Source organism: Rhamphochromis sp. 'chilingali', assembly GCF_963969265.1.
Source record: "Rhamphochromis sp. 'chilingali' genome assembly, chromosome: 3".
NCBI lineage: Eukaryota > Metazoa > Chordata > Actinopteri > Cichliformes > Cichlidae > Rhamphochromis > Rhamphochromis sp. 'chilingali'.
In genome coordinates, this window is record NC_137931.1 from 14,809,004 (window position 1) to 14,832,566 (window position 23,563).

Consider the following 23,563-nt stretch of genomic DNA (forward strand, 5'->3'; position numbering starts at 1 on the left):
GGAGAGCATCTTCCAGCTTGAGCTGATCATGATAAAGGTGGGATCAATTTTGCTACTAACTCTCCACAAGACAGTTAATAACTAACTTTAGTAGCTTTAGTAGTTTTTTAAATGTTTATTTTATCCCCAGTTTTTGCTTAAATGAGAAAGCTTCTGCTTTTTTCTGACACTTTCATTCATGACATTACTTTTTGACTGTATGTGTTGTTAAAGCAGGCATATAATGCATGCTTATGAAAAAAAGAGAGAAAGAGCATCACTATATCCACTACACAATTATTTTGTCACCTCTACACGTCTTCAGATATCTTGCCTTTGTTACTTCTGTTTTTCTTTTGCATTGATTGATCACCCGATACACATGAAACATACACAAAAATCTTATTTTAATAAAGAGATTTTAAAAAATTATTTCCAATCTGTAGAAAACAATGTAGGTACAAAGTATTCTGTACCTACGTCGCACATTGTACATTACATTGTACCATTTGCACTCTCCCTCCTGGTCGCTCAGGTAAGCCAATCATCTGCTCTTAGATGTGCCAGGACACAGCGTAAGCTCAGAGAGCTTTTGCTGTGACAGCGCCTAAGTTGTGGAATTTGCTGCCATTGTCTATTTTTAAGTCACTTCTTAAAATCCGTTTTGAATTATTTCTTATTATTCATTTATTTATTTTTGTATTTTTCTTCTGTCCTTAATGATAAGCACTTTACTCATCACTCGCTAAATACAAAGCATTTTATAAATAAAAATGACATACTTTAATTGGAAATCAACGAAAGTGAATTTAATCGGTAATGCTCTCCATTGAGAACGAGTGCCACACACAGTGATCAATTTCTCATATTTCTTAAAAAGTCCTTACTGTAGTACTGAGCCTGTACTTCTGCTGAGATGCCAGAAGATGGTGCTCAAGATTAAATAAACGAATAAAAAGACAATGTTTTCTGTATACTTGATAGATGTTGCAATCCTACAGATCAGCAGATAACCTCAAAATGTTGTTGAAAAAAAGAACAAGATCATTACAAAAAGCTGAAACGTAAACTTTCAGTGTGTATGACAAGAACTCAGTTTATCTCATAAGATCAGTTTCAAGGGAATCTACTGAGTTTGTTTTATGCCCCTTATGTGTTTAATTCTTGGAGTCTTTTAATGCAGTTTTGCATGTTCTCTCTCTAATTTTCACATTTCTTGAAAGTAAATCTTTGCCTGAATATAAGGAAAGGCATATTGGGTCTACTTTAACTTTCATCTGACGCCAGGCTCAGATAGCTTGCCTTGAAGACTGTGAACTGGTGCTATATAAAATAAATGAAATAATATTATTATAGCTAAATAATATTGTTTACCCCCAAAATTACAGCAAAAATTGACCCAAAATTTTCCACAAATCCTGCCATTTTTAACGATTTCAAGCATTTAAAGTATATTCTAGTTTTTATCTTACTGAATTAAAAATATAGACTGTAACATAACGATGTCAGTTAATTATTAGGCTGTTTTAGACAAGACTGCATTGAAACTGGTTTGCAGATATCTCATATTTTGCATATTCTGTATATTTAGCAGTTGAATTAATGCTGAAATGTTGTCACATGAAGTTTTATGTTCAAAATCCACAGAATAGGCATCTCAAAAGATTGTTTCCTGTGACATGTTAAGACTTCCTATTGTACAGCTCATTGTTTTATTTCCTTCATTGGACATATTTCATTGTGTTTATTGACATTAAGAATACTTCCATTAAAGCAAAACTTGGGCAAAAAACTACTTGCTTGAAATCATTTCATAAGAAAAATCTATGATTGCTTGTATAAATATTTTATTTACAAAGTCACATACATTATAAAATGGGATATACAAAATCGTACCCACTCTACATACAGTACCAAAATCAGTATCTCATTTAAAGTTTGGATTGTATATGAGTAAAAAACGAAATAAGAAAAACAGAAGACAATCTATTAAAAGATAAACAGTAAAAAAGACTAAGGCAAGAAGAGAGTTTCGAGGTCTATGGTATTGATTAGATGGCCACCTTTTCTATGCCAACCTCTGAATCCTAGCTACCTTTGTGAAATATTGCTTTCCTCTATTTACAGCTTTTATAATATGGCTTTTTATGATTGATTGTAGTTGCCAGAGGAGGTGGCTGAGGTTTCTTTGTGTGATCAGCTGATGTCCTCAGAGTCACTGATGTCACTCAGGGAGCACAGGCTGCTCTTTAGCGTGCTTCCTGTTCCAGCTTCAGTTAGACCTGAGAGCCACACGACAACACACAGACAGCATGAGACAGAAGCTTCATACTCCAAATGTCAACATGTCCTCCTATGAAGACCACGAGAGGCAGTAAAACATTCATCTGCATTAAAGTGGCACTGACCTGATTTAAGACCCTTCTCTGTGGGGGTTCCCCAGACACTAGTGCTTCGTGATTCCAGGCTTTTCCTCATTGGTCCTGAATCCTGGGCTGGTTTTGACATATCCCGTCGGTCCTCTAAGGAGGAGACCATCCACTCGCTGCTCTCCTCTAGATCTGTGTACTGCCAGCAAGTATATTAGTGTTTCAGCATTATGGATCATTTTTAATTTTGCGATGACAGCTTACATTTTTATTTATGCAGTATCAAATCAAAGCAATCCACTGAGATCACATCATCTTACACTGAGTTCCTGAACCTCATCCGCCCTCTCTGGTAAGACGCTAATGCCACCTGGTGGTTTCTTGACTGCTCTCTCAGCAAACTGCTTCTCCATTTTTCTCGCCAGGTCACTGATTTTGTTTTCTGTAAAAAAGACATAACACACAATTTACACTTTAAGGCATTGTAACAATTCCTTGGAATCTTACATAACAAGCAAACTATGATAGCATAAACCACATCCTGTGAATGGTCTTTGATCAACAACCACTGATCAAAATCCAGATAGTACCATTCACAGGGAGTTGAGGAATGGCTATAACCACAGCACTAAGGGTGAACATGTATGCTGTATAATGTCATTTTACACAGATCCTTCAAAACATCAAACCTAACTAACCTTTCCCGTAGTTTTTCTTCTCCACATTGCCGTTCTGGTCTTTGTAATTCTGGAGGTCAGTCTCCTGCTGCTCGCTGACTTCTGACCAATCATCTTCCTCTTCATCGCTCTTTAGTTTTGTGACCGCAGTCTTGGTTACACCACCCACTTTGGAGTACTGAATGTTGGAGATAGGCGACTGCCTGAAAATAGCCTGCCTGTCCTGGACAGGACTGGCTTTGTCAGCTCTAGTTTGGATTTGGGTTGCTTGGTTAAATCTGGGTTGTGGTGATTTCCCCTGCTGGTGTTTTAGGGGCTGTTCCTCATCCTCTTCTGTGACATCATCCTCAGATTCCTCCTCTGAACTGAAGGGAGGAGTCCTTAAGAATGACACAAATAACAGTTTTTGCTGCACACAACTAAGTTGACAGTGATCAGAACAATGTTGCATTTAGTTTCTGTTTCAAATAACCGAGAAGTCAAAGTGTTAACTTTTTAAGTGTAAGAACTTCATTGATAATAAAGCCAGGGGTCTTAAACTTAAATGAGCTGTGGGCCAATGCTGGCACTGTCACTTCATTGGAGGGCCACTTTAGTGTTCAAGTAGGACACCCCCCCCCACCCCCCCCCCCCCCACCCCCCCACCCCCGGACATCAAACAAGAAAACACAGTGTTTTGTTTCAAGCATTGTATAACAGGTCAAAACTGCAAACGTGATCGCAATTTATTTCTCTCACTCGCAACTAACTGAAGCCTTTCACGGAACTGCCAAATAAACACACTACTCCTCTCTTTCTGGCCGGACACGTGGCAGCACTTCAGCTACCATTTTGTTCGTATTTAACAAAATAAAAGTTTACTTCAAGGGCCAGACTGCTTCATATTTATTCATGTCAAAATATGGGCCGCAAGTTTGAGACCCCTGAAAAAAGCCGTAGTTCCTAGTTGATGTTCAAAATGATACAACTTAAGCAGTCTATGACAAGTCAGCAGGAGGCTGACAATGTTCTTAACGGTATTTCAGACTTTGCAATTTCCTGGAAAATGATTACAAAATTGTTGATGTGTCACACTGCACTTGGAAGCACTTTCCTTACAAAAAATACCCCGGTCAGAGATGTGTTCCTTGCTGGGGGTGTTGGATGATCAGACCACGTCAGCTGTGATATACAAGCCCCACCCCATCCGAATAAAGTGAACATCCTACACACTTTCACTGTTTGCATGTGTATCCAGCACTGAGTCTGATACAGGTTTACCTGCCACATCCTGACAGTACAACACCTGTTTTGTGCCCAATCGTTTCAAAAATGTTATTACAAAAAAAATCAAGAAAGAAAAAAAAAGAAAAAAATGGGAATTTCCAGAAACAACCAAATGGAACTGAAATAGAACATTTGTATTTTCCAAAGTGTTGGTCGTGATACTAAACTATTATTATGATTCTACACAGAGAAGAAAAGGAGACAGAAAATACTGAAGTAAGGTTACAAAAGACCTCAGCACCTGTGTGTCACAGCCTGTACTGACCCAGCCCAGCTGCTTCATGTGTGCTAGCATAGCATACTAGCCTTACAGCGAACGGATAGCACTCTATACTAAAGTCCAACCTACCCATTAGCTGGCTGCAGGCACTGGGGCTTAACAGCACACTGTTACCATGAAAACCATGACACACACAAACACACAACTCTGATTATGGCGACCTCTACCTTTTTGTTGCGGATGTCTTGCTGCTATGGTAACCATCTGCTATTTTATCACGTTAACATTCCTACTGGAGGTGCGAATGCAAACAGAAAAGAGAAGCAGAACTCAGCAAAGCTCACTACATATAGTCGTATTCTAAACAAATATTAAAAATATAAAATTCCCTGCAGCCTTGCTTTAGCACGGGTTCATTTATGCCTATAACCATGTTCACAACCAAGCACTGAGACATACTTAAATATACATCACTTTGATTTTTTTCAGTAAATGGCAAAAGTTTTGAACCTTAACTGTGCTCCACTGAACTGATGATGAACAGACCGGTGATATAAGTAACAGCGTGCTATATTTAAATGGTTCAAAACTGTGTGAGTTTTTTTTTCAATGGCTCATCAAAGATGACTTTAGAACATTTATCACAGCTATGATTAAACCATGTAAATACTGAGTGGACATTTATGGACAAACTATTCTTTTACAAAGACTGATAAATTAACTTGTTGTCATACTTGGTAGCAAAGCTCTTTAAGGCTGTCTTGGAGTTGGGTGTAGAGGTCTTGAATTGGGCGGTGGCCTTGGTCCTTGGTGCTGGCTGAGGGGTCTTAGGCTGTCTGATTGCAGAAGCAGACGCCCCCTGGCTGGCTCTGGAGGGCAGGCTGCTGGAGCGAGGGCGGATCTGCAACACTGAATGAAGAGAAAAACGAGTCAAGTAAACACAATTAGCAGCTCAGTCACTGACAGTGTGTCAGAACTTAAATCAGCTTATGTGGCAGCAAACAAGCTATAACAGATTACACCTACCTTATGGAAAGCACATGCAGTCATTGTCAAATAAAATAAAATTCAACTTTACCCACATGCGATGAAAAATTCTGATTGTAAAAGGAGCAGCAAATCTAACAGTAGCTCAAACAGCAATATAATTGACAAAAGCACAGTGTATTATTTCTTGTTGGTTAAGAAGATGATCTCATGCACTAAGAGGCTTTTGGATGATTAAGAACTGGAAAGCACCTTGAACAGGGTGTCTGGATCTAGGCTGAGAGTATGCAGCAGGATTGCTGGTGCTTTGAGCACCCAGCTTCTGCTCCACAATGCTCTTTATCTCTTCCCGGTGGTTCCAGTAGCCAGACATCGACTTTGCAACACTCTCCCGCTTTGAATCCAGCTTGGACAGAATCGCAGTGAGCTCCTTGTTCTTTAGACCGCTCTGATCCTTTTAAAAGAGGTAGAGGGAATAACATTAGCATTACAGATTAGCATAAGGGTACATATTCTTCCTTGTATTGCTCATTAGGAATATGCAACATACAGGCTTGACCCCCAAGTTCTCCAGCTTCTTGATCAGAGCCTGTTCAAGCTCTGCTTGTATCTCTCTCTTTATGTTGGAGTTCCTTTTCAAAACGCTTGTGTTCACCCTTGGCTTCTTCTCTGGAGCCGGCTCAGGCGTCTTCTCCACCACCTTTCTGTCTGACTGGCTGCTCGAGTCTGTAAAGGACATCTCAGTCAGTCAGTCGAGCTGTTCAGGACATTCATGGTCCAATTACAGACAGCAAACGGGAAATAAAAGAATACAATGAGCATGCATTTGGCAGTTTTCACAGGAAGCTCCAAACCACAGGTGGAGTTGGGTAGATGTGACTGCAGAGGAGGAGAATGTCTCTAAGTTTATTTGTCAACAACAAGGCAACAAGATGATGAATGGACATGATGATGACAGCATCACAGAATATACACAGGCCAAGAGTTGGCTTTCCAAAATGCTTTAGTGTACTAAGGTCATCTTAACGTCCTTTGTGTCAGTACAGAATAAGATGATCTCAGTCCAAATGCACTCATTGAAAACGGTCACTCAGAGGAGACTGATTTATCCATGCAGCAGCAGCATGCAATCAGCTGGATCTGCTGGTTTTAATGTCTTTAGTGTATTTTACCTTTCTCCTCTTCTGACACCTCCTGAATAGGATCCAGCTTAAGAACAGAGACTGGCTCCTCTAATTGGACAGCATGAGGTCCAGGTAAGTCAGAAGGTCAGATAAAATGAATACTGAGTATGAGCAGTAGAAAAACAACACAAAACGCTAAATCTTTTGTGCACAAAAGCACATGCACAGCCTCACTGGGAGTGACAAATGTTGCTTCTGGTGGCACGCTTCTATTAACTTACCGACTACAATTCTTCTTTGTTTAGGTTCCAAAGCCGGAGGACTGACAGTGACTGAAAAACAGAAACAAAGATGAAAAGTGTGGCATTAAGATCAGAAATGTTATTTCCTTGTTATAGCATTACAGTATAAACTATATATAGACTATATGCTCAGAGTTATACCACTGCTTCCACTATATCAATGTAATTTCATATGTGATACAAACTTTTCCAGATACCATCATGCAGATGAGATGCATAAATAACTACTTTAGCTTTTGGTGTTTCAGAGTAATATATATGAAAGTTTGATTTTAAAGACCGCTTCATTTCTGCTCATGGTGGTTCTGTGCTGGACAGGTCCTCTGTACAACTGACAAGATGAAGTGATGATTGAGTGTTACTCAAGGCTGATGCGTTTTTACCACAGACAGATTAACTTGTGCCACAATGTCTGGAAGAATAAATCCAAATTGAAATTGTCTGACAGAAAATGAATGCAAACAAACCACAGAAAAGTGTCATCATTTCTGTAAGAGCAGCACAGTTGGCATATTAGGACACAATGACTCCTTATAGCCCTTTGTCTGTTTTTTCTAACACAGCATAAGAGTTGATTATTTATTATTTTGGACGTGTAGTTTAATTTATTGCTGGTTTATTTACTTATTTTTTTTGTGATGCCAGTAAAATGATTTATAATCTACATACTGCTGACCAAAAGGTGACTTACTGTAAACCTATATAAAGGCCTAGCACCAATGTTCCCTAATTTTTCATGTGTTTGAGAAAACACACAAGCTCCCTGAGCGGTCCCTTGGACCACTGTGAGCAACAACAGACGTGTGCACTGTGGTCACGCCAGCATCGAATCCATCCAAGTTACATGGTTTATTAAAATAATCAAATTACAGCATTTACATTTATGTTAGACTACTTTTAATTAACTGCTTTAGCCCACTTACAATGAAAATTTAAAAAAATCTTGTTCATGACCTGTGTAGTATGTTAACACTATTGGAAGTAAAAATAACTTGAACTCCAATTTTGAAAACACAACTTTCTTTCTTTTTTTTATTTTTATAAAGCTCTGACTTGTATTATGAGTCTATGGTCTGGGAGAGAGTCCTGTAACTGTTTGTCTGCAAATTACAGTATACAGTGGCTTACAAAAGTATTTGGTCCCCTTGAACTTTCCCACATTTTGTCACATCTCAAAACACCGCCGTCACTCCTAAAACTTCCCCCTTCCTAAACAACTAAATGCCATGTTGCCATATCATTTTTTGATTGGTTGACATGGTACATTTTTCCACCAATAGGAAAGGGTGGGGGGGTTTTTTTGGTTTTGCTTTTGCTCACAGGCGGAGAGCGCTTTCCTTATAAAACACAGTTTTTACCGTTTCTTCCCGCAGTAAATATAAACAATGATAGTATTCAGGAAAAAAACCCAAACATTGCAGATATTTTTATCATAACTCTGGTTTTACATGGCCTATCAACACAATTTAAAAACTGGTATAAAGTCCACACTTTTTCCATCAATTGTTCCATCTGTCCTGCTCACATCTCCAGTGGTTGTACACGTTGTCATTAACGTGGCTTCACTCCACATCAGCCACGCCGCTTTGCTAGCTAAAACACCGGTGTCGGCACATAAGGACGCTGCCATAGCCTGTCAACAACGTTGATTAGCTGCGTATATACGAATGTGAATCGCATTATTGGCTGGAGCAGCCAGTCACTGACTGACTCACACTGCAAAACAGAATGAATTGTTAACGTATTTATTTTAATTTCAATTCAGGTCAGATTTTTGTTTTGTTTTTTGTGCGCAATGCAGATTTTCTGTGCACAGAGACTGTGCCAGCCGTGCGCGATTACGCACGCGCACAGCTTAGAACCCTAGCACCACTCTAAATACAGGCATCTATTACTGAATAGACAATTCTATGCTTCAAACACAGGTGGCTGTTCCAGCAAAAACAGATGTGATGTAGAAAGGCAGTGGAGTGGTTGCACATCGCTAATGCAAGCACACACAAGCTACAGGAGAATTCCACCTACAGCTGTGACTGTGGTATTATTAAAAGGAATCCATACCTGGTACTTCAGCTACTTTTGTAGGTGGATTTGAGGAAATGGTCTTTATCTGGGGAAGAAAACAAATGTCACTTACTAGATCACATGATCCAGTATCTTCAAGGATTTCTTGGTTTATAATCTAAAAACTGAACTACTCCAGGAAAAGCACAAGTAGCTTCCAGCCAAATGTACACTATCTCATGTCAATGCAAGCCCATGTAGCAAATACAGGATATCCTTAACAAGCACCGGACCCGCGCCTTACTTCCTCGATACAATATAATTGTGCAGTGAGGCGATTACTGTGCCACTGTGATTGTGTGAGCTAACCTGCTCCCTCTGAGCCTTGATGGTTTGCTCCTTTTCCTGCAGCCTCTTCCTCATCTCCTGCTGCTGCCTCTGGCTTTGCTCCTGGTACTCTGATAAAGACGACTGCATTTTGCTCAGCTCATTCAGCAGCTGGAAGACAACGGGAAGAGGATGAATTTTCCGGCTGGTTCATTTCAAAAGAAGCTTGTTTAAAACTGCATATGCTTTAATCAGGATGAACATTAAAGCATACCTGATTCTTTTCAGACTCGTGTTGAACCTTCATTTCTTGCAGTCTGGATTCCCACTTCTTATCCTATAAGAGTCATTTTTAGCAATTTAAGTGGCATTAAAAATAAAATCGCTTTGGGGTTTGCAACAATCTCAGGACTGACCTGTTTCTTCAGCTGGTGTTCCAGCTTTTGGATGGCTTGGATCTCTTTGTACATGTCCACATCTCTCTCTGGCTGTGAGTGCACAGGGCTGGCTGACCTTTCATGCTTGGCTGTCTGATTCTGATTTACTTCCTATGAATGGAAACAGATAAGAAAGATTATAGGAATGATTAAGACACCCTGAAGATCAAATCAGTGGTATACAAAAAAATACTGATTTCATACATTGAGAGCCTGAATATTTCGGTTGTAAAGAAATTCCATCTCTCTGCGCATGCCGTCCCTGCTGTCTTCTATCTTTCTGTCCATGCGCGCCATCTCCTCGGCCTTAAAACGGTCCAATTCTCTCAACAGGTCTTTGTGCATCGATTGTTGTTCTTTTTCCTAGAATCACAACCGTTAACATGAGCTTCATTAGTGACCACGAAGCTCTCAAAAAAAAGCTTTCGCACTGTGATCCATATCTTACAATAAAATAGCAGCATTTTGTGATGACAGTGTTACAAAGTGAGATTAGTGGATAAGCTAGGAATATAGACAGTATGGAAAATTGCCGTTTTAAAAAAAGAGCTATTTCTAAAGTGATTCTGACTTGAATTTATTTTCTGGCAATGCAGTAATAAAGTGTAACAGGGGTATTGGGATCAGTAGTGTCATCATTTCAGTTGTTGTTGTTGATTAGGAAGAAAAAGGATGTCATGTGCTTTTCTGGACCACAGGAGGGCCACAGTGCTACAAGCTAATCCAAAAGTCTATTATCTATTATTATAGGATATAGTGTACAATCTAAAGCACCTTGAGTCGACTGTTGTTGTGATTTGGCGCTATATAAATAAAATTGAATTGAATTGAAGTCAAGCTCCATCATGCCCCAGAAAAGTGTTACCTTCACTTTAGCCAAGGCACCATTGATGCTAAAAAGTACACTGAGATCTTAAAACATCATGTAAAGGCTTCAAGACACTTTTTTCCATGAGTATCTCACAAAGCTGAGAACCCTTTTGGCATAACAACATTGCACATCTTACACCTGTAAGAAGAACCTTTTTCTTCTTTTTATTAAGAGTTTTCCAAATAGTAAATATTGTATTATTTTATTGTAACCCAGGCCAAAGATAATTTACAAATCACAGCTTTCAGTTTTATTTGATTAATGTTTTCTGATTAAAGTTCAGATGTTGCTTTGTGATCCTACCTGAGCTATTTTGGCTTCTAACACCTGCTGTTGCTGAACAATCTGTTCCTTCAGACTGCTGATCTCCAGTTTGAGACTATTAATCTCAGATTTCTGCTCACTGTGGGAGTTCAGCTCTGAAAAGACAAGTGACAGTGACATCCAGTGGCTTGTAAAAGTATTCGGCCCCCTTGAACTTTCCCACATTTTGTCACATTACTTCCACAAACATGAATCAATGTTATTGGAATTCCACTTGAAAGACCAATACAAAGTGGTGTACACGTGAGAAGTGGAACGAAAATCATACATGATTCCAAAAATTTTTTACAAATAAATAACTGCAAAGTGGGGTGTGCGTAATTATTCAGCCCCCTTTGGTCTGAGTGCAGTCAGTTGCCCATAGACATTGCCTGATGAGTGCTAATGACTAAATAGAGTGCACCTGTGTGTAATCTAATGTCAGTACAAATACAGCTGCTCTGTGACGGCCTCAGAGGTTGTCTAAGAGAATATTGGGAGCAACAACACCTTGAAGTCCAAAGAACACACCAGACAGGTCAGGGATAAAGTTATTGAGAAATTTAAAGCAGGCTTAGGCTACAAAAAGATTTCCCAAGCCTTGAACATCCCACGGAGCACTGTTCAAGCGATCATTCAGAAATGGAAGGAGTATGGCACAACTGTAAACCTACCAAGAAAAGGCCGTCCACCTAAACTCACAGGCCGAACAAGGCTGATCAGAAATGCAGCCAAGAGGCCCATGGTGACTCTGGACGAGCTGCAGAGATCTACAGCTCAGGTGGGGGAATCTGTCCATAGGACAACTATTAGTCGTGCACTGCACAAAGTTGGCCTTTATGGAAGAGTGGCAAGAAGAAAGCCACTGTTAACAGAAAACCATTAAAAAGTCCTGTTTGCAGTTTGACACAAGCCATGTGGGGGACACAGCAAACATGTGGAAGAAGGTGCTCTGGTCAGATGAGACCAAAATGCAAAACGCTATGTGTGGCGGAAAACTAACACTGCACATCACTCTGAACACAACATCCCCACTGTCACATATGGTGGTGGCAGCATCATGCTCCGCTTCTCTTCAGCAGGGACAGGGAAGCTGGTCAGAGTTGATGGGAAGATGGATGGAGCCAAATACAGGGCAGTCTTGGAAGAAAACCTCTTGGAGTCTGCAAAAGACTTGAGACTGGGGCGGAGACTTGTCCTTCCAGCAGGACAACGACCCTAAACATAAAGCCAGGCCAACAATGGAACGGTTCAAAACAAAATATATCCATGTGTTAGAATGGCCCAGTCAGGAGGACTCAGGGCTGTGTGTCGGACAGGGTCGTCTGCAGTACGGGGGCCCCACAGGGAACGGTTCTGGCTCCGTTCCTCTTCACCATCTACACTGCTGACTTCTCCCACAATTCCACCCAGTGCTTCCTGCAGAAGTTCTCTGATGACTCTGCAATAGTCGGCCTCATCACTGATGGGGACGACAAGGAGTACAGAGGTCTGACCCAAGACTTTGTGGACTGGTGCCAGCTGAACTACCTCCAGATCAACGCCAGTAAAACCAAGGAACTGGTGGTAGACTTCCGCAGGCACAAGCATTCTCCACTGCAACCACTGAACATCCAAGGTATGGACATTGAGGCTGTGGACAGCTACAGGTACCTTGGTGTTCATCTGAACAATAGACTGGACTGGACTCATAACTCAGACCCCCTCTACAGGAAAGGGCAGAGCAGGCTGTACCTGCTGCGGAGACTCAGGTCGTTTGGAGTGGAGGGCCCACTCCTGAAGACCTTCTATGACTCTGTTGTGGCTTCTGCTATCTTTTATGGCGTGGTCTGCTGGGGCGGCAGCATCTCTGCTGGGGACAGGAAGAGACTGAACAGGGTGATCCGAAGGGCTAGCTCTGTTCTAGGATGCCCTCTGGACCCAGTGGAGGTAGTGAGTGACAGGAGAATGGCGGCTAAGCTGTCATCCCTGATGGACAACATCTCCCACCCCATGCAGCAGACTGTGACAGCACTGAGCAGCTCCTTCAGTGGGAGACTGCGGCACCCACGGTGTGGGACGGAGAGATTTCGCAGGTCTTTCCTCCCCACTGCTGTCAGACTCCATAATAAAGACTTTAACTGATCAAGCACACACATCCATACATATGCAATAATACTAAGTGCAATAATCCTTTCTGTCATCGTTGTATTTTTACTCAGTTGTATATAGTATTTGTATTCTATTTTTATCTTATTGTATATTTATTTTATTTTATTCTACTGTATATAGTATTTTATTTTATTCTATTCTGTACAGTTGTGTACTGTATTTATTCTTATTGTATTCTAATTTTTGCCTCATAACTTTTGCACTGTCCACTTCCTGCTGTGACAAAACAAATTTCCCACGTGTGGGACTAATAAAGGTTATCTTATCTTATCTTATCAAAGTCCAGATCTAAATCCAATCGAGAATCTGGCCAAGATCTGAAAACTGCTGTTTACAAACGCTGTCCATCTAATCTGACTGAGCTGGAGCTGTTTTGCAAAGAAGAATGGGCAAAGATTTCAGTCTCTAGATGTGCAAAGCTGGTAGAGACATACCCTAAAAGACTGGCAGCTGTCATTGCAGCAAAAGGTGGTTCTACAAAGTATTGACTCAGGGGGGTGAATAATTATGCACACCCCACTTTGCAGTTATTTATTTGTAAAAAATGTTTGGAATCATGTATGATGTGACAAAATGTGGAACAGTCCAAGGGGGCCAAATACTTTTGCAAGCCACTGTAACTGCATGTAAGCATGTTATCAACATGCTTCATATTTTTCCTCCATGTCGTTCTTCAGATCAATCCTAACTTCACTTACTGCTCTCGTACTCATCAGGGTGCCTCCGCTGCATGTGATTCTGCAGAAAGGAGGCATTGAGGAACGATTTCTCACAATGCAGGCACTAAAAGCAAGAAAGAACACAAAAATGCATTAATCAAATTGGCTGCAGAAATAAATCACTACGTAATAACTCAAAATTTATAATAAAAAATCTTTAATATCTCATCATAAACACACCAATGCTACTATTATTTTACCACACTGTGGTGGACAGTGCTCTCTTTTATGCTGCAGTGTATTAAGACTGCATAACACACGCTTACAGGCACCAACAGCTGGAGACCTGACAGCTTTGTAGTCAAGCTGCATATATAGTTGGTGTATTGTAACGTCAATTATCTGCGGACTAATCTGCTCAGTCAAAAAACAGACAGGTGGACTGTCCAATGGGACCCAAGCAGACACTAGCGGACTAAAAGTTTTTTTTGTCTGTCAGTGCAGCCTGACAGACAAAAACACCAAGTGGCTGATGTTGGCAGGAGACTGGACTTACTTAGGACTCTGGAGGAGAGAGAGCACATTGAACAGACACCCTCTCCACAGCCTCCTTGCTGGCAGAGGAACAGCAATCACTTACACCTTCTCTTACTAAGGAAGAGCTTTATGAATCAGCTTTATTTTATCAAGTAATTGCACAATAAAATAAAGAAATGCTATTTTATAACTTTTTGTTTTTTTCTCCTTAAAGAAGTTACAATAGTAACAAAATAAGGTAGCAGTTAAAGAACTGTATCAGTAAGAATATTATCAGTACCCTTAAAATTTTTAAAAATATCCATCTTTATGTGAGGTGTTTCATTTTGCATAAATTGCAACTGAGGAATCTGTGATAACCGATCTTACAAACTGATACTAATTCCTAAGATTTCACAAATGTAGTGGAGCAAACCACCTGTCTGTGTGTTCATGAATGCAGCATGTGTTTGATTCAGACAGAGCCCAGCAACATAAACATGCTCCAAACAGAAGCATCCTGAGTTTAGGCTCATGTTTCCAAACAGACACATAGCATGAGTGATGATCATGTTTCCCTGCGGCAGACATCGCCACACACCAGCTCACACACACGCTACATTTAACACTGCCTCTGATTGTTCCTGGGACTAAATATTGCTACAGATATGTTGTCAAAACATATGTTAGCAAAAACTCAAATGCAGTCATGTGACTTGGAGGGGCTCATTCAAATTACTGGTTAGGAGTAACTCTGAAAAATTAGGAGACAAATTAAATTAGTCTTCAAAGACAGCAGTGTGGGTTCATGTTGTAGAAATATGGCACCAAAGTAGCAAAGGTCCTCAAAGGACACATGCACATGGCCTCGCTATCAATAATTGAACCAGCTCTGTTAGCTGAGCTTCTAGCGCACACCTAGCAACCACATGCTCTCATGACACACTATATCTGTTGCCTTGGGAACAGCCTAGCCAGGTCAGAGCTAGTTGTTCACCTGAAGAGGACAGGAAGCTTTTTTTTATTTGTGTGATAAATAACCTACAGGGACAGCATTCACAGACATGCGATGAGATGGCAGATGGGTTTGCTTTCCTTTTAAGATTAAAAAAAAATACACTAATTGCCACTAATTGACACCATCTGCTCAGCAGCTTTAAATCTGATTTTTCCTGCATGAAAACAAAGATTATTAGAACTTGACTGTGGTTAGGACATAACAACTGCTTTCAGAGCTGCGAATTTCCTTGGGCCATGCTAAAAGCTTTCCATTTCTCCCGTGAAACCCTGTTGTGAAATGCACAAAGCCAAAGATGTGAATAGGTTTCAGGAACAATGACAGACTTGGGCCTTCGGAGAGGAAAAAAGAGGGTGGGGGTGGATGTCTGCTGCCACACATATATTAAATTCAAACAGCTCCAATAGCCCTCAAAGAGAAAGTGTTTAGCCTGTCAACGGTACCTTGTGGCTGCTGATGATTCGTGGGGTGAGCAGCGACTGCTGGGTGCGAATAACCTTCTTTCGCTGCTTGAGCTCTGCAGTCAGCGCCTTCACCTTCTCCTCCTGCTTCTTCTGCTGAACCAGCAGCTGCTCACGCTCCCTGGCGGTGGCCGACAGCCTCTCCTCCGCCGCACGCAGATTGAGGGAGAGAAAGTCCTGGCAGTGGAGGAGCCACTCCACCGTGAGCTGAGCAAGGCGCAAGAGCTTCAGCAGAGCTGGGTCCACGGGGGTCTGGCACCGCTGGCATCGCTCCCCCTCCAAGCTGCAGAAGGTCACCATGCTGATGTGCTCCTGAAGGGCATCCACATCCAGCTGGCTCACTACTAAGTCTACATCCACTGCATTGATCCGCCGCCAGTCCACGCTTTCTCTGCGTGGGCGGAACTTGAAAGGGAGAAAGGCGGAGGTGGTGCTGGACGGAGTCATGCCTGGTGCAGATGATGCTGTGTGGCCGTTTACAATGTTCTGGCTGAGAGGAGAATTCAGAAGAGAGGGGATCCCAGCTGACGAGTGGGTCCCCTGGGTGTCACTGGTGTACGGGTAGTAGACTCCCTCGTGAAATGGCTGAAAAAAAGAGGAGAGAAAGGGATGGAGTCACATTAGCATCAAATACAATCACTAGGAGAGAGAAAGAAAGACATACATCAAGAAGCATCTGCTTCAGCGAGGTAACAGCAGAGCACAGATTCCACCACTTCCTGCTCAGCCTCCTTCTACCTATGTTGCTGCTGCTGTCCTCACACAGCCAATCGCCCTTACCATCTTCGACTGGTTTTGACTTTACTCGAAGAAACAGATCAAAGAGCCGTCACTCCTCTCCGGTTCCGCCCCCGTTGCTAAAGCAGCACAAAGCGACAAGCAAGATTAGGCGTCCGCCCCGTTACCTTGGAGACAGCGGCGAGCGTCCCTGGGGAGAAACGTTATCTAAACAGCGACCAACAAAACGTGTCCACACAGTTCACAGTGCGCTGTAACCTGCAGTACATATCAGCTTATTCTGTACAACAAAGTCTCCTCACTCACCTCCATCTAAACGGTGTGAAACAGAATAAAAGGCGAACTAACGTACCTGCGGAGGAGCACGAGGGAGGTTCAGGAAAACGTTTTCCATGCTAACAGCAAATACCGTTAATCTGTCGGCATCACGTCTCTAAACAGTCATTTCAAGTTCGGGCAGGCTTTTGTTTTATTCCCCTGCTTGATCTCAAGTCAAACAACAGCAGGCATGCTTGAGCTTGTCCTTCTTAATACTTCAAGTTACGGTTTAGAAAAAAAGAGAGACCAGAATAGCCGCTAGCTAAAAAAAAAAAAAGAACAACTCTTTGAAATCTCTTCATTCCTGCCTGTCTGGGTAACGGACATTTTTCTTAAGTCAATATTAAACCTTATTACACGTCACTAACACCTGTGAATATTTAATCTTAAGTTTGACATTGGACTACCACATGAAAAATAACTTACCTGGAAGATTGTGATTTTAATTCGTGGCCTTTAAAAAAGTTTATTTTCGACGAGATCCCAGGCGATTTGAGGGTGACGTAGCTGCTGGTCTCCACATTCCTAAATGCCTGCTCCGAAAAGACAACGGTCAAGACAGACATAATAAATACGACACTTCCTCGTTTGCCTTTAAAATAAAATGCCAATGCAGAAAAGTTTAAGCTAAATTTAAACCTTTTTATTTCATTTTACAGAAACGCAGTAGTACAATGTTCCCAAACATTAGCCATATGCTATATGTTTAACCTCAGCTTTTTTTTCTGACTGAGCCGTCATTTTCTTTTATTTTTATGAATTACATTTTTAATTTTTAGCGATATTCAATTCAGGTTCATGTCTTATTTTACTGCGGAAACTCCAATTCACTGATCCGAGTAGAAACACATCTGTCACTCTGAAAAGTCTATTTCCAGCTTCGATACCAAAGCTTTCCAAGAATTACTACGAACCTGTACTTTGGCGAAGTAAACACATTATTTCCGGTGTTATCCGGCGTGAGTTTGACGCATCTCGCAGTAAGAAGTGGGGGAAGGGAGCAGCTGTTCAATTTGGGGCTGAATAGGGGTGTAGAATCTTCCCACTTCAGCGGAAGGAAATAACTTTAAACACATTTAAAAACACAAAAAGAGAGCACATTAGAAGAAATTGTGAGACACCTGCATATCTACAGGGACGCAAAAGCACCATGTATAGATGCATGTGAAGATTTTGAAAACTTTCCGATCCTCTATCCTACAGCATGCCAGGCTTGCAGAAAGACTCCACCTTGTGGTTGTTTCCTTTTGCCTTTTTTGTTTGCGTCTTTATTATATTATTTCGTCCTTTCTTTTCAGTTCCATAGAAGACGAAGGAACAAAAATAAAAACACACGTTCAAGCGGATTTGAACTTCTCGTGATCGTTGTTTTTTAACTAGACTTCGTAGATGCGTTAATGTTGTTATTTCTCCATCACATGTGAGGTATTTACAGCTGACGGGTTATACAGCAACATATAACACGGCCCCTGGGTCTTTGACTCAAAGTCTTTTGGTTTTGTGAGTTAATGATTTGTCTTTGTTTTTAAGGGATTTATGTTCTAAACATTTATAGATTTGTGTTATTGGTTTGATAATCCCCCCCCCCCCCCCACACACACACACCTTTCATTTGCATAGCATTTGTTATGTATAGTTTTGTTAGTTCCCAGTCATCATCTGTCTGGTCTTTCTGTGCCACGTCTCCTCAGTCAATCATGTCTTCATGTTTGTTGACCTTTTTGTCTGTGCCAAGTTTAAATGTCTCTGTGTTAGTCTAAATGTTATTTTGCTTTTGCATTATGTTCAGTTTGACCTTCTCTGACTCGTTATCCCTGATTTGTTTCTACTGTTTCCCACCTGTTTTATTTTACCCTCATTGTCTGCAGTGTATTTATTGTCTGAGTCATCCTCAAAAATGTGTTCCCTGCAGCTCTGTTCCTTCCTTGGTTAGTTAATTCCTGCCTCATTCTTTACTCGTGTTTTTGTGTTATAGGGTTATAGGTATATATAAGGTATAAGGAGACTCTTCGGCATTAAAGCTGCTTTTAAGCTAAGTTTAAGTCTTGTCTCACGACTCCTGTATTTGGGTCCACACTTTGCCTGCCACACAGCCATTATTGAAATAGACTCCTATCCAAACAACATGGTTTTTCAGGGAAGACCTTAGTGGTAAACATGTCTGTGTCGCAACTTTTATTTGAGACATGTTGCTTCCATCAAATTCAGTATGGCCTTCTTTCTCTTCTTTTTTAAATGCTACATTTTCTCAGTTTAAACACCTGTTTTCTGTGTTGTACTGTGTTTGCAAAATAACTGAATCCTGTTTTTATTTAGATTTTTACACAGCAGACCAGCTTTTTGGATTTGGGTTGTAATATTGTGATGTTTGGTAGAATCTGTACTTTTTATTGTTTCTACCTGCTGTATTATGGGGGAGAGCAGAGATGCTGAATAAAAAATTGATGCCGAATAAAAAATTCTCTAGCTATATGGAATTTTAAAGAGTATTATCGAAACTTATTCTTTAATAAACATCTTTCAGTCCATTTCGATTATAGGGGTCACACTATTTACCGCATCGTCTCGCCAGCAGAGGTCAGTAGAGAACTGATCTGTGCTTATGCAGGCGCTTTGACTCTATTGTGGAGCAGCTGTGGAGGTTCCTCCCTCCTTCCCTCTTTGTCAGAGTAAATGTTGCCCACTGCTGCTGTGATGGAGAGCAGCTAGAAGAGGCGACACAGTCTGAGCATTAATAAGGAAGAACAACTCAGCAGGTCGGACCCGCACACACGCACGTCCTTGCACATGCAGGTCGCACTGTTTGTGTTCAAGGGAAAAACGCCAGTCATTCTTTCTATGTTTCTTTTAGACATAAGATTAAAGAATGCTTCATATTCAGGTTGGTGCTGGCAGTGGCACAGTTTACTTAAAGAGTGAAACAAAGTATGAAGTTGTAATGAGTGTGCTGTCAAGAAGCAATCTTCACGGACACATCGCAGCATGTTGAACTCTCCATCTGAGTCCCACTGTTGGAATAGGCTGCCTGTGTGCTGTGTGCCATTTCCCCAGTCAGTCCCCGGACAGCTTCAGTCGAGTCCTGATAAATAGAGATTTTAATTCCTCCGGACAGGGCCTGTGACTGTCAGGATAGCCTGAGGCGAGCAGGAGAGAGTCTCCTTGCAGGCTTTGCCCGGGTAAAGACAGCAAGCTCTCACCAGTAGCATCACAATGAGGTGTCGGAGTTCAGCTGTAGGACAAGACGCTGATGCTTGCTCGTGGACCAAATCCCTGCTAATCTCACTTTTCTGTTTCCCCCCTCACCATTTCAGATGCTCCTACACTCACTGTAGCCTCCAGGCCAGAGTTACAATGTTTACTTGAAAATAAAATCCACACTTTTTGATGAGAGTTTATCAGAGTGTGTGTGAGAGAGAGACACACATGCAGGGGCAGAGAAGTTGTGGTGTTGCATTAGTCATGCAGTAAAAAAGGAGCAGGGGTGTGTGGAGGAAGAGGAGCAGACCTCTTGAGATGAGTAAGCACAGCCCTACACTCAATTTACTGCTTGATTTATGAGTTCATTTCCTGCATGAAGTTCTGTGGGGGTGAGGTGGTATATCTTTCCTACTATAGGTAGCAATGGCTCCACTTCCAATTCCCCCATGAGACTCACTTTCACCACTGCAGGCCTTAGTGGGACTATAAATAATGGTTCCTGTAACAAGTGCACATTGAACACAGAAAGGAGAGGATGCCCAAACATCTTTATTCATGAAGGAGATTCTTATCTTCCGCTGCAGAGGACCAGATGGATTTAGACCACTCTGCATACCGAAACACTGCATGCACTTATGCTTACTTTATCTCTGCTCTCAGATAAGCATCTTGATATTCAGAATAATTGGACGATAAAAGGGCACCTTCTGTGTGTTTTTCTGTCTGTATCCAGGTGTGATTGTATGGAATTCATAAATCAGAAAGACAGAGAAACTGTCTAAATACTTAGACTTTTATTCTTGAACAGGAAAGTACTCAAAGGACGAGGTTAGCAAAGAAAAAGCTGAATAGTCAAGGAGAGGAAGAATGTAGACAGGAGTACTGGGAGGCTAACAATACGGCAAAGAGAGAGGTGGGAAAGACAAAAGAAAGGGAGTGAGCCATATGAAAGGCTGGACACTAAGGAAGGAGAAAAGGATCGACTGGCTGGGCAGAGACATTGAGCTGGAATGGATGTGCAACAGGTTAAGGTGATTAAGAATAGTGATGGAAATGCACTAACAAGTGAAGAGTGTGTTGAGAAGATGGAAGGAGTATTCTGAGGAGCTGATGAATGTAGAAAATGAGGAAGAGGAGAATGGATTGAGGACAGTTATTGAAGCCGGAAGTGCAAAGGATTAGTAAGAATGATGTGAGGGCAGCTATGATAAGGATGACATACTTGTAGAAGTATGGGAATGTCTAGAAGAGATGGTGGTGGACTTTCTTTTTTTTTTTTAAACGTAATCTTTGCGAGTAAGAGGATGCCTGAAGAATCGGGAAGTGTACTGGCTCTGATTTCCAAGAACAAGAGTGATGTGCCAGTGAGCTCAACTACAGAGGGATCAAATTGATGAGCTATACCATGAAAAACCCAACATAACAAAATGAGTGAAAAGTGGAGAAAGACAACATCTATTAACATGTTTAGGCCTACTTTGAAAGAGAGAGCTTTGTGTTCTACCTGTTTGCAACAGTAAATAGGCAGTTCTTATATAGCGCTTTTCTTCTCTACCTTAGCAATTCAAAGTGCTTCATACAAAATGTCATTCAACCACTTTTTTCTCTGTTTAAGTGCTTTCTGTCTAACATTCATGCTCTAGTAAACCAGCAGCCTTCTGATTAGTGGATGACCTGCTCTACCTCCTGAGCTACAGTCCCCCACTGAGCAAATGAATGAAATTACCGTTTTTTAAAAAAAACAAAAAAAAAAAACATAAAAGCTCTCACAGTACAATAGCTTTAAGACATGTAAACAAACAAACAAAACAACAATGGACCATTTTGAATGGTCCATTGTTGACATACTGAATATTATGTCACTTATTTATGTGCAAATGTTTAATAACGAAGAACATTAAAACATTACTGTTAGTGTATGTGACATTAGTGACGTTTGTACTAACTTGGTTTTAAAGCCTTTACTTTAAAATATACACCGTTCAATAGCTGACCTTAATCTTACAGAGAATGATCAAAGCTCATGTAGAAACAAACAAAGAAATGAACAAACGATTTTCTCCTTCATTTCTGTTAAACAAAGCTGTATGAAACGTTTCCAGCTGTTAGTATCATGGTTGCTAGGAGCACAGGAAAGGCACAGTGACAGAAAACGAAAGACTAGGAACGATAGTTACTTGAGCATTTCCTCTTCGTGGGGTGGCTGTAGCTCAGGTGGCAGAGCAGGTCAGCCACTAATCAGAAGGTTGGTGGTTCGATCCCAAGGCTGCATCCTGGCTGCATGCCAAATATCCTTGGGCAAGATACTAACCCCATGTTTGCCTACTGGTGGTGGTCAGAGGGCCCGGTGGCGCCTGTGTCCGGCAGCCTCGCCTCTGTCAGTGCGCCCCAGGGCAGCTGTGGCTACAATGTAGCTTGCCATCGCCAGTGTGTGAATGACTGAATGTAGTGTAAGGCGCTTTGGGGTCCTTAAGGACTAGAAAAGCGCTATACAAATGCAGGCCATTTACCATTTTACATCAGGCCTCCACTCCTCAGTGTCTATTAATGAGCACGCTGACTCCCTGTACTAAACTTTATTAAAAAGTGAAGCGCCAAACACTAGTTTGTGTCATTATCCAGATGTACATAAGCATGATTACACAGTTACTAGGGGAAGGTTTTGATTATCGATTAAAATCTAGCTTGGATAACGTGATATCGATTCATTAAAATCCTGAATCGATTTTTAATATAAATATTACTACATTTCAACCACCACCAAACAACTGAAACAGTAAATGAGAGCAGGTACACCGATTCTGCACAAAGACGTACAGTGGGGCAAAAAAGTATTTAGTCAGCCACCGATTGTGCAAGTTCCCCCACTAAAATGATGACAGAGGTCAGTAATTTGCACCAGAGGTACACTTCAACTGTGAGAGACAGAATGTGTAAAAAAAAAAATCCATGAATTCACATGGTAGGATTTGTAAAGAATTTATTCGTAAATCAGGGTGGAAAATAAGTATTTGGTCACCTCAAACAAGGAAAATCTCTGGCTCTCACAGACCTGTAACGTCTTCTGTAAGAAGCTTTTCTGTCCCCCACTCGTTACCTGTATGAATGGCACCTGTTTGAACTCATCATCTGTATAAAAGACACCTGTCCACAGCCTCAAACAGTCAGACTCCAAACTCCGCCATGGCCAAGACCAAAGAGCTTTCGAAGGACACCAGGAAAAGTATTGTAGACCTGCACCAGACTGGGAAGAGTGAATCTACAATAGGCAAGCAGGTTGGTATGAAAAAATCAATTGTGGGAGCAATCATCAGAAAATGGAAGACATACAAGACCACTGATAATCTCCCTCGATCTGGGGCTCCACGCAAGATCTCATCCCGTGGGGTCAAAATGATCATGAGAACGGTGAGCAAAGATCCCAGAACCACACGGGGGGACCTGGTGAATGACCTGCAGAGAGCTGGGACCAAAGTAACAAAGGTCACCATCAGTAACACACTACAACGGCAAGGAATCAAATCCCGCAGTGCCAGACGTGTTCCACTGCTGAAGCCAGTGCATGTCCAGGCCCGTCTGAAGTTTGCCAGAGAGCACATGGATGATACAGCAGAGGATTGGGAGAATGTCATGTGGTC

At 41.4% G+C, this 23,563-nt stretch overlaps 1 protein-coding gene across 4 annotated transcripts; it reads right to left on the minus strand.

The window, feature by feature from the left end:
• Nucleotides 1-1,808: 1,808 nt before the first annotated feature.
• On the minus strand, nt 1,809-17,260 carry dzip1 (DAZ interacting zinc finger protein 1). 4 transcript variants are annotated; one of them, XM_080877298.1, is made up of 19 exons: nt 17,154-17,260; nt 16,452-16,528; nt 15,654-16,256; nt 13,716-13,800; nt 10,867-10,982; nt 9,897-10,055; nt 9,672-9,803; nt 9,530-9,592; nt 9,298-9,426; nt 8,986-9,034; nt 6,904-6,954; nt 6,671-6,730; nt 6,049-6,224; nt 5,751-5,952; nt 5,246-5,420; nt 3,047-3,405; nt 2,669-2,790; nt 2,388-2,547; nt 1,809-2,261 (listed from the first exon to the last, which is right to left on the minus strand). In XM_080877298.1, exons 2-19 carry the CDS (start codon nt 16,452-16,454, stop codon nt 2,176-2,178), a joined length of 2,730 nt encoding a protein of 909 aa, XP_080733424.1. In that variant the 5' UTR covers nt 16,455-16,528; nt 17,154-17,260; the 3' UTR covers nt 1,809-2,175. The 4 variants fall into 4 exon arrangements, with proteins under 4 accessions (XP_080733424.1, XP_080733425.1, XP_080733427.1 ...); XM_080877299.1 differs by having other exon boundaries at nt 16,452-16,599; XM_080877301.1 differs by lacking the exon at nt 16,452-16,528.
• Nucleotides 17,261-23,563: the final 6,303 nt, after the last annotated feature.